Source organism: Electrophorus electricus, chromosome 14, assembly GCF_041902795.1.
Source record: "Electrophorus electricus isolate QZ-2024a chromosome 14, ASM4190279v1, whole genome shotgun sequence".
In the NCBI taxonomy this organism is placed as follows: Eukaryota; Metazoa; Chordata; class Actinopteri; order Gymnotiformes; family Gymnotidae; genus Electrophorus; species Electrophorus electricus.
Genome location: NC_137510.1, coordinates 12,210,226 through 12,220,000, shown reverse-complemented (window position 1 = coordinate 12,220,000; position 9,775 = coordinate 12,210,226). Strand labels below are relative to the sequence as shown.

Here is a 9,775-nt window from a genome sequence, read left to right as displayed (position 1 = left end):
AAAATCCTCTTGTTATGCACCAGCTCCGCTGTAATGGTGTGCTGGAGGGTATCAGAATCTGCAGAAAGGGCTTCCCCAACAGAATCCTCTATGGTGACTTCAAACAGAGGTATGGTTAGGTTACCCTTTTTTATACTTAAAACATGCAAAACCAGTTTTTCTTGAATAGTAATTTTGAAATCCTACAATCTTAATCGAAATACAGTTTAAAAGATGAGTATATTACAGACATCACTTTCGTCCCAGCTGACTACAAGAAATTTGACCAGAACTGTTCTTTTAGCACTAAATCATCAAATGCATTCACAATTACTGATAAATTATTGTAAATATTTGATTCTCATAGATACCGCATCTTGAATCCATCTGCTATCCCTGAAGGGCAGTTTATTGACAGTAGAAAGGGAGCAGAAAAACTGCTGGGTTCTCTGGACATTGACCACAACCAGTACAAGTTTGGCCATACTAAGGTACTACTTTGACATGAACAGAGATACTTAAACAAAAACCAATGTGTTTCCAAACAATGACCAATTTATTATATTTTCTCTAAAGCATTTAGATCACTTATGAATATAATTAATCTTTTTATTATTATTATTTAAATCATAAAGGTGTTCTTCAAGGCTGGACTCTTAGGTACTCTAGAGGAGATGCGAGATGATCGCCTTGCTCTCATCATCACTGGCATTCAGGCCCGGTCACGTGGACTTCTCTCAAGAATTGAGTTCCAGAAAATTGTTGAGCGCCGGTAATTATGTTCTCCAGTTCTTAAGAATGTTTAGTATTAAACATAAAAAATGTCTTAACATTTGTTGTGTCACCTTGTAGAGATGCCTTGCTTGTGATCCAGTGGAATGTCAGAGCTTTCATGGGAGTGAAGAACTGGCCTTGGATGAAGTTGTACTTTAAGATTAAACCACTACTACGGTCTGCTGAAGCTGAAAAGGAGATGGCCAACATGAAGGAAGAATTCCTAAAGTTAAAAGAGGCTTATGCCAAATCCGAAGCCCGCAGGAAGGAGCTTGAAGAGAAAATGGTCACGCTTCTCCAAGAGAAAAATGACCTGCAACTCCAAGTCCAGGCTGTGAGTTCAATTACTGTTGAGCTATTTCACATGTTAAAAGTACATATATCTCAGAATGATCTAATTTATCACAAATACCTTACCAGGAGCAAGACAATCTTTGTGATGCTGAGGAGCGATGTGAGGGTTTAATTAAGAACAAGATCCAACTTGAAGCTAAATGCAAAGAGCTGACTGAGAGATTGGAGGATGAAGAAGAAATGAATGCAGAGTTGGTTGCAAAAAAGAGAAAACTAGAGGATGAATGCTCTGAACTTAAGAAGGACATTGATGATCTTGAGCTAACCTTAGCCAAAGTGGAGAAGGAGAAACATGCCACAGAGAACAAGGTCTGGTCTTATAATCATTACTGGAATGCTAATTGAATTTACTTTTTTCAAAGCTTAGCTTATGCTGTATCTTTTCCCCTAGGTAAAAAACCTGACAGAAGAGATGGCAGCCCTGGATGAAATCATTGCTAAGCTGACCAAGGAGAAGAAAGCTCTTCAAGAGGCCCATCAGCAAACACTTGATGACCTCCAGAGTGAAGAGGATAAAGTCAACACTCTGACCAAAGCCAAAGCCAAGCTAGAACAGCAAGTCGATGATGTCAGTGATAAGTTAACAATTACATATTTATGATTACAAGAACATTACGTGTCACATAAATTAATATTACTATTTCCTATCCAGCTTGAGGGGTCCCTAGAACAGGAAAAGAAACTCCGTATGGACCTTGAGAGGGCAAAGAGAAAGCTTGAAGGAGACTTAAAACTGACCCAAGAGAATGTCATGGACCTAGAAAATGACAAGCAACAGTTGGAGGAGAGGCTGAAAAAGTAGGCTTCTTATAAAATAAACAGAAAGATGTACAAAATTACAAAAATGTAACATTAAATCACAATTCACCATCTAATGCTTTATGCTTATCAAAAATTCAGGAAGGATTTTGAAATGAGCCAACTCAACAGCAAGATTGAGGATGAGCAAGCAATGGCAGCCCAGCTTCAAAAGAAACTAAAGGAACTGCAGGTAAATTGCTGTCTTGTTTAATTTACACGTTTGATTTATTTATTTGGGTCTTCCACACTTAATTTAGTACCTTTAAATCTAGGCCCGTATTGAGGAGCTTGAGGAAGAACTGGAGGCTGAGAGAGCTGCACGTGCTAAGGTTGAAAAACAGAGGGCGGACTTGGCCAGAGAACTGGAAGAGATCAGTGAGAGACTGGAGGAGGCTGGTGGTGCCACTGCTGCACAGATTGAAATGAACAAGAAGAGAGAAGCTGAGTTCCAAAAACTGCGCAGAGATCTTGAAGAGGCCACTCTACAGCATGAGGCCACTGCTGCAACTCTGAGGAAGAAACATGCTGACAGTGTGGCTGACCTTGGAGAACAGATAGACAACCTACAAAGAGTGAAACAGAAGCTTGAGAAAGAGAAGAGTGAACTGAGACTGGAACTTGATGATGTTGTCTCCAACATGGAGCACATTGTCAAAGCCAAAGTACACACTTTACTGTTTGTTTGGTTTTTCTTTTCTTTATTTATATTATATATTCCCCCACACAAACTTCACCTTCTTGCATAAGTCAGTTCCCCTATCAGTCTTAATATTATAAAATGTATATAATAATATACATAGTCCACAAAAATGGTGTTTTTGTGAATCTTATTTTCTTTGCTTATTTGCTTTTATTATTCATTCAATCCCATTTTACATGTCTTTACTATTGCATTGCTGATGTCTATTCTCTGTTCCAGACAAACCTGGAAAAAATGTGCAGAACTCTGGAGGACCAAGTGAGTGAATATAGGACTAAATTTGAGGAAGGACAACGCAGCATCAATGACTTCAGCATGCAAAAAGCTAAACTGCAAACTGAAAATGGTAAAGACATGGTTAAAGTGTTCGATATGTGCAAGGTGTAAAATACTGACAACTGTAATATCACTGTAATCACTCAATCTGTAAGGTGAACTTGCAAGGCAGTTGGAAGAGAAAGATTCCTTGGTTTCCCAACTGACCAGAGGCAAGCAATCCTATACACAACAAATTGAGGATCTCAAGAGACAACTTGAAGAAGAAGTGAAGGTATTTCCACAATTTGTGCTTTCAATTATTTTATTTTTTTTTTAATTTTTATTAGGCAGTATTTATTTTTAATCATTTTCTTTTAGGCTAAAAATGCCTTGGCCCATGCAGTGCAGTCTGCTCGCCATGATGCTGACCTGCTAAGAGAGCAGTTTGAGGAGGAGCAGGAGGCCAAGGCTGAGCTGCAGCGCAGTCTGTCCAAGGCGAATTCTGAGGTGGCTCAGTGGAGGACCAAGTATGAAACAGATGCCATCCAGAGGACAGAAGAGTTGGAAGATGCAAAGTAAGAAATAAAACCACTGAATTTTCCTATTTTCATTTAGTAGCATTAAATGAAAATTTGAAGAATTTAGAATTTCATTGTACAAGAAAAAGTGCAAGTTCCAATTTTCTGAATCTAGGAAGAAACTTGCTCAGCGACTGCAAGATGCAGAGGAAGCTGTAGAAGCTGTCAATGCCAAATGCTCTTCCCTCGAAAAAACCAAGCACAGACTCCAGAATGAGATTGAAGATCTCATGGTTGATGTGGAAAGATCCAATGCTGCTGCTGCTGCTCTGGACAAGAAACAAAGAAACTTTGACAAGGTAACAATGTGCTATTAACACCTTGCTAGTTCTACCTAATTAGTAATAAATGACATTGACTTTGTAATCATTTATCACAATAATTCAACATTTCATACGTTATAGCATATTGTTTTTAGACATGAAAACTAGTTTACAATAGTTTATTGTAGATAACATGACAATATCATAAAGAATAATAATTGTTAACATTTTTAAAATTAAATCAAATGAAGGTATATGGAATTTTTATCAAGCATGTGTCATCACCATTCTTATCCTTACTATGACTAATTTAATATATTTTGGTGTAAAACAGATCCTTGCCGAGTGGAAGCAAAAATATGAAGAGTCTCAGAGTGAGCTAGAAAGCTCGCAAAAGGAGGCCCGATCTCTAAGTACTGAACTGTTCAAACTAAAGAACTCTTATGAGGAGTCTTTGGACCACCTGGAGACCATGAAAAGGGAGAACAAGAACCTCCAAGGTAGCCATGTTTGGTACAGTTTTCTGGCACATCAACAAATATTACTTGGTCTACAAATATCACATACTAAACAACAGTACTTTGTTAAACAGAGGAGATTTCTGATCTCACCGAGCAAATTGGTGAGAGTGGGAAAAGCATACATGAACTTGAGAAGATCCGAAAACAGCTAGAACAGGAAAAGGCTGAAATTCAGTCTGCACTTGAAGAGGCTGAGGTCTGTACTATTTTCAGATATAAGCATACTGCTATTGCAAATGCAGAAAAATCCTTTAGATACTAAAGTTTATGAAGCTGAGGTTCTTTTGCTGTATTTTGTAAACATGTAAACACAGTGATGCTCCAAGTATAGATATGAATTTTAAGAAGGGTATACATTTACAGTGGTGTCTATTGAAGGACAAGCTAGGGCAGTGGTAACTCAGTGGTTCAGGTACTTGACTAGTAATCAGAAGGATGCTGGTTCAAGCCCCACCACCATCAAGTTGCTGTTGGACCCTTAAGCTTTCCTTAACCTTCAATTGCTTAAGATGTATTCATTCATAATTGTGAGTAGCTATGGATAAATGTGTCAACTAATTATAAGATATGTAAATTATTATTAAATGACTCACTTGAAATCTAATAGGCTTCTCTTGAGCATGAGGAAGGAAAAATCTTGAGAGCTCAGCTTGAGTTCAATCAAGTGAAGGCTGATATAGAGCGCAAGATGGCTGAGAAGGATGAAGAAATGGAGCAGGCCAAGAGAAACCAACAAAGAGTGGTGGATACCCTGCAAAGCTCTCTAGAGTCTGAGACTCGCAGCAGAAATGAAGCTCTCAGACTGAAGAAGAAGATGGAAGGAGACCTTAATGAGATGGAGATCCAACTCAGCCAGGCTAACAGGCAGGCTGCAGAGGCCCAGAAGCAACTCAAGAATCTCAATGGACATATGAAGGTATAAATCCATGAAAAAGTGATATGCTAGAATGTCATAATCCTGGATCTTTTGTCTCTTATCAACTATTAATTTTTGCTTTATTGTGGACTTTTACTTTGAAGGACACTCAACTACATCTAGATGATGCTCTCCGAGCTAATGATGACCTCAAAGAGAACATTGCCATTGTGGAGAGACGCAACAATTTGGTGCAGGCTGAACTGGATGAGCTGAGGTCCTTGGTGGAGCAGACTGAGAGAGGCCGGAAACTGGCTGAACAAGAACTGCTGGATGTGACTGAGAGGGTTCAGTTATTGCACTCTCAGGTAGTACATAAATTTCACCTTGCGTGCACATCGATGCAGAATTAATTATAGACATGGCATAATATATAAAATTTCTTCACTATTTATAGAACACCAGCCTGCTAAACCAGAAGAAGAAGCTAGAGGGAGACACTTCCCAGCTTCAGACTGAGGTAGAGGAGGCTGTTCAAGAGTGCAGAAATGCTGAAGAAAAGGCCAAAAAAGCCATCACTGATGCTGCCATGATGGCAGAGGAGCTGAAGAAGGAGCAGGACACTAGTGCTCACCTGGAACGCATGAAGAAGAACATGGAGCAGACTATAAAGGATCTGCAGCACCGTCTGGATGAAGCTGAGCAAATCGCCATGAAGGGTGGCAAGAAACAGGTCCAGAAACTAGAGGCCCGGGTGAGTAACTACAATAGCTTTACAAATATGATAACTCTAAAATAGTTCAGAAATACATAATCTATAATGTTATCATAGGTTTGACTTGAGTAATTCGGACGTGGTTTTTTGGGTTTTTTTCCAGGTGAGAGAGCTTGAAAATGAGGTGGAGATGGAGCAGAGAAAGGCCAGTGACTCTGTGAAGGGTATTCGTAAATATGAGAGACGCATCAAAGAACTCACTTACCAGGTAGGCCACTCCTTTTTTTTTTTTTTTTTTTCTTGCAAAAAAGTTCAGTTTTCAGTAAGTTACAGTTAAATATTTATGATGAAAATTTATGTAGGTTTTCTCTCTCAATTTCTCTGTCATTTTCTCTCTCATAGACTGAGGAGGACCGTAAGAATCTCACACGTCTGCAAGACTTGGTAGACAAATTGCAGCTGAAAGTCAAATCTTACAAGAGATCTGCAGAGGAAGCTGTAAGTAACAATTTAATCATTCTATAACCCTGTTAGACTTTTCCTTGATTTTTTTGCTGTCCTCCTGCTTTCTCAAATATTCATTCTTTATTTTTCAGGAGGAGCAGGCCAATGCCAATCTGGGCAAGTTCCGCAAGCTGCAGCATGAGCTGGATGAGGCAGAGGAGAGGGCTGATATTGCTGAGTCTCAGGTCAACAAACTGAGGGCCAAGAGTCGTGACACTGGCTCCAAGGTAAGTGGCTTGAATTAAGTAACTGCAATGGAGAGCAAAGTGCCATCTGCCATCTGGCATCTGCTGGTTACATTCACAGTATTTGGAATCAGGGTCTATTACAACATAGGGGAATTTCTGTAATCAATTAAAAATTATTTAAACCCGGAACTTCCATGAAAGATTTTGTGACAAAACAGGCATATTAACTGTGAATATGGAATAACAGAGTATTATTCCATATTATGCTATATGATTATGAAAAATCTTTTGACTGGCATACCGGCACTGTTTAATGGGATATGTGACAGATGCATCATGTAGTCTGTAGCCTGGAATTTTTTTTTATGTATTTCTGTCTTTTACTGTCAATCATTTAAAGCACTGACATGGTGACAAATATAATGAAAATGATATTCATCATGGCACTATGTGTAGTGCAACATGTACTGTGCAGCACCTCCAGTTCATTGTTAATGCATGTTTTGAATGCAAACAGCATGGATGGGTATAACAATCAAGGACACAAGGTGCAGGAACAAGATAATAGAAGTAGTTTTGGAACAAAAGGTTTCCCATATTTCACAAATTCTTTAATGGTTTTAGTAATATTTTTGGTAGTAGTGTGCTAGTAGAACCATCCAAATCAACCAACTATATCTGACAAAACATAATTCAAAAATGGTAATAAAACAGAAATAGAAATTGGTATTTTCATTATTAAATAAACTAGCTCAAGTGGTTATAGCATGCTGAGCTAATGTTAATAATTATAATGTTAATAATGTTAATAATGTTTACCTTTTTGCTTTTTTCCTTTTTCGTACAGAAAGGACATGATGAAGAGTGAAGCTATCAATTGAATCTCCATGATTTGTTTGCCTGTACACAAATGGAATAAAGTCAACCTGCAACTTAACTCTGTTTGCATCGTCATTGAGCTGCATAGCGTTTTAATAGCTTGTGGCCTTTATTAGAGTTTCAGCAGTGTAGTAGTTCATGTCCTTACACTCTACATTATTAACAGTGGTCCTGACATAGCAATAGTCCTAAAATGTTAAAAAAAGACACCAAGCTAAATTTTCACAAAATTTCCCTTAATATCAATACATTGAAATTGCATTAAAAGGTTTGGAAAATTATTTTAAAAATATAATATTTTTAAGAAATATTAAAATAAAAGTTCTAAAATAGTGATTTATATGTTGATAGCATGAATATTCCAAGTTATTTTATTAGTCTAAGTAGAATGATGGTTACTAGAATAAGTCACCAGAATAAATATTTCTAAATGGAAGAAGGAACTGAGTGACATCAACTGAATTTCTATCTGAAATGTAAACATCGACAAGCACATGAGTTTCTAAATAGAAAAAAAAATCCAATATATCAGAGTCTAAAGCAGCATCCATCTCTTTTAAGTGCACTGTGTAACAGCCCAATTGCTGCAGGGTGCACGGACTCCCTTGACATAGACAGAGGTTTATTGACATACAATGCAGACAGCGAAGGCACTAACACATAACGTAAACGGTGATCATGAATACACACATAACTAATTTGAATAACGGGAACGTTAACAAAGGCTACATGAACAATGACCAATAGTGATGTGCGCACACACCAACGGGTTTAAATACATACAGACACACATAACATTAAACCATGTGCAGGTGTGTGCTATGAAGGAGGGCATGGTTACAAATAAGACAGTGTGAATCCCACTGCATGCGACGGGCCGCACCACGTGACCAGTGGCAAGGGGAGCGTTCCATGATACAGCGGATTAAAAGTTCAGTCTCCAAAATCATAAATAGCTAAATAAAATACAAATTTAAAAAAATTATACTTAGCTATGCATTGTTGCTCTCTACCCCTGAATAATATCTGGTATGTTTGGTAAAAGTGATATTAGTTTCCAAGGACTATTTCAGTACACTATATGAGAGGCAACTGCAAGATGACAAAATGTACCAGTCATTACACTTGGTTACCCAGTGGAAATACTAATTTTCAGATTTCCATAATATATATTGTATTGTTCGTATTGTGTGCAATTTATCATTTAAATGTATTTATAATTTAAATATTAATTATATATGATTGTATACATGTCTTACTGTGTGTATACATCATGACTCCCAGCATTACAGATATTCATTGCTCTTCAATAAGTAAACAATAAAAAATTCTGAAACGCACACACAAATATTTGTACAGCAGAAATACCCAACTTACCAGTCTCATTATTCCTCTGATGAATTTGGGTTTGAGAATCAGTCTGCTAGGAAAACACTGTACAAGTAATCTTAGGCAATGAAAAGAAACAATGTCAAGTGTTGAGGCCATATGGTACCCAACCCTGAGGTGTTTATTATCATTACGTATTAAAGGAGGAGTCAGCATAGAACAGCCGAGTGAGGGGAGGGAGTGTTAAATGGGTCACTTAAGAAAGTGCAATTAAGAAAGCGTAGTTTTCCACTGAGTGCCACAGTACATACTGTACTTGTTGGAGATCCCAGGCAATATTCTATAGTAGTTACTGTAACCATTATATTGTTTAGTGGCTGATGCCACTACACATTGGACATATTAAAAAGTTACATTAAAAACTGTTTTACTATTTACTGTTTTCACAGTAAACAGTATTTAATATGATGAACAGCAGCACTCATATTTCAAGACATCAGATCATATTTTTTGTGAAGAAACAGTTTTAAGTATACCTATTTTAATTAAAACTTAAAGGCAAAAATATAGTTGCCAAATCTGCTATTAAGATACTAATCATTTTAGCATCATCTGGGGCAGGTCTTTGTATTGACCCTGAATAAGCCATGTAACATAAGTAGTTTGAAGGTCTGAAAAGGCAAAGTGAGAAGGTGAAAAGACTATTGTGGGTCCTTCATGAACTGACCATCTGCTGCAAAAGTTGTACATGAGCAAAGCTGTTCTTCTCAATCACAGTGAGCACTAAGCAGGAATTTCACAGTTATCTTTGTCCTCAAGGGCAAAAGGCCATATACATGTCATTTAACCAGCTGAAAGAATAGCAATAGACACTGAGGGTAGACTTGTGGAAAGGTTTATATCGGTTGTGGGATATAAAAAACTTTCAAGGCATTGAACATCCATTTTTTTTTTTTTTTATGAAGAAGGGCATTTATGGAACCATACACAATCTGACAAAATCTGTGCTTCCATCTAAACTAGATGGCTGGGTGAGAAGACGCTTGGACAGTGAGGCCACCAGGAAACCAATAGCA

General features: G+C 37.6%; 1 protein-coding gene across 2 annotated transcripts in view; it reads left to right on the top strand.

Annotated features, from left to right (window-relative positions):
- The window catches only part of LOC113568153 (myosin-7-like), a 13,576-nt gene extending 6,148 nt beyond the window's left edge, over positions 1-7,428 (top strand). Inside the window, exons 18-39 of one of the 2 annotated variants that reach the window (XM_035530602.2) lie at positions 1-109; positions 347-470; positions 615-751; positions 832-1,087; positions 1,174-1,416; positions 1,499-1,675; positions 1,760-1,905; positions 2,008-2,098; positions 2,181-2,570; positions 2,828-2,954; positions 3,040-3,158; positions 3,245-3,441; positions 3,560-3,743; positions 4,042-4,207; positions 4,300-4,424; positions 4,836-5,144; positions 5,249-5,452; positions 5,542-5,838; positions 5,963-6,067; positions 6,202-6,297; positions 6,396-6,530; positions 7,339-7,428. The exon at positions 1-109 is cut by the window's left edge and continues 97 nt beyond it. In XM_035530602.2, the coding sequence (XP_035386495.1) occupies positions 1-109; positions 347-470; positions 615-751; positions 832-1,087; positions 1,174-1,416; positions 1,499-1,675; positions 1,760-1,905; positions 2,008-2,098; positions 2,181-2,570; positions 2,828-2,954; positions 3,040-3,158; positions 3,245-3,441; positions 3,560-3,743; positions 4,042-4,207; positions 4,300-4,424; positions 4,836-5,144; positions 5,249-5,452; positions 5,542-5,838; positions 5,963-6,067; positions 6,202-6,297; positions 6,396-6,530; positions 7,339-7,359 (3,758 nt within the window). In that variant the 3' untranslated portion in view covers positions 7,360-7,428. Of the gene's footprint in view, positions 110-346; positions 471-614; positions 752-831; positions 1,088-1,173; positions 1,417-1,498; positions 1,676-1,759; positions 1,906-2,007; positions 2,099-2,180; positions 2,571-2,827; positions 2,955-3,039; positions 3,159-3,244; positions 3,442-3,559; positions 3,744-4,041; positions 4,208-4,299; positions 4,425-4,835; positions 5,145-5,248; positions 5,453-5,541; positions 5,839-5,962; positions 6,068-6,201; positions 6,298-6,395; positions 6,549-7,338 lie in introns of those variants that run through there. The other variant, XM_081696153.1, reaches the window with a different exon arrangement.
- The last annotated feature ends 2,347 nt before the right edge of the window (positions 7,429-9,775 follow it).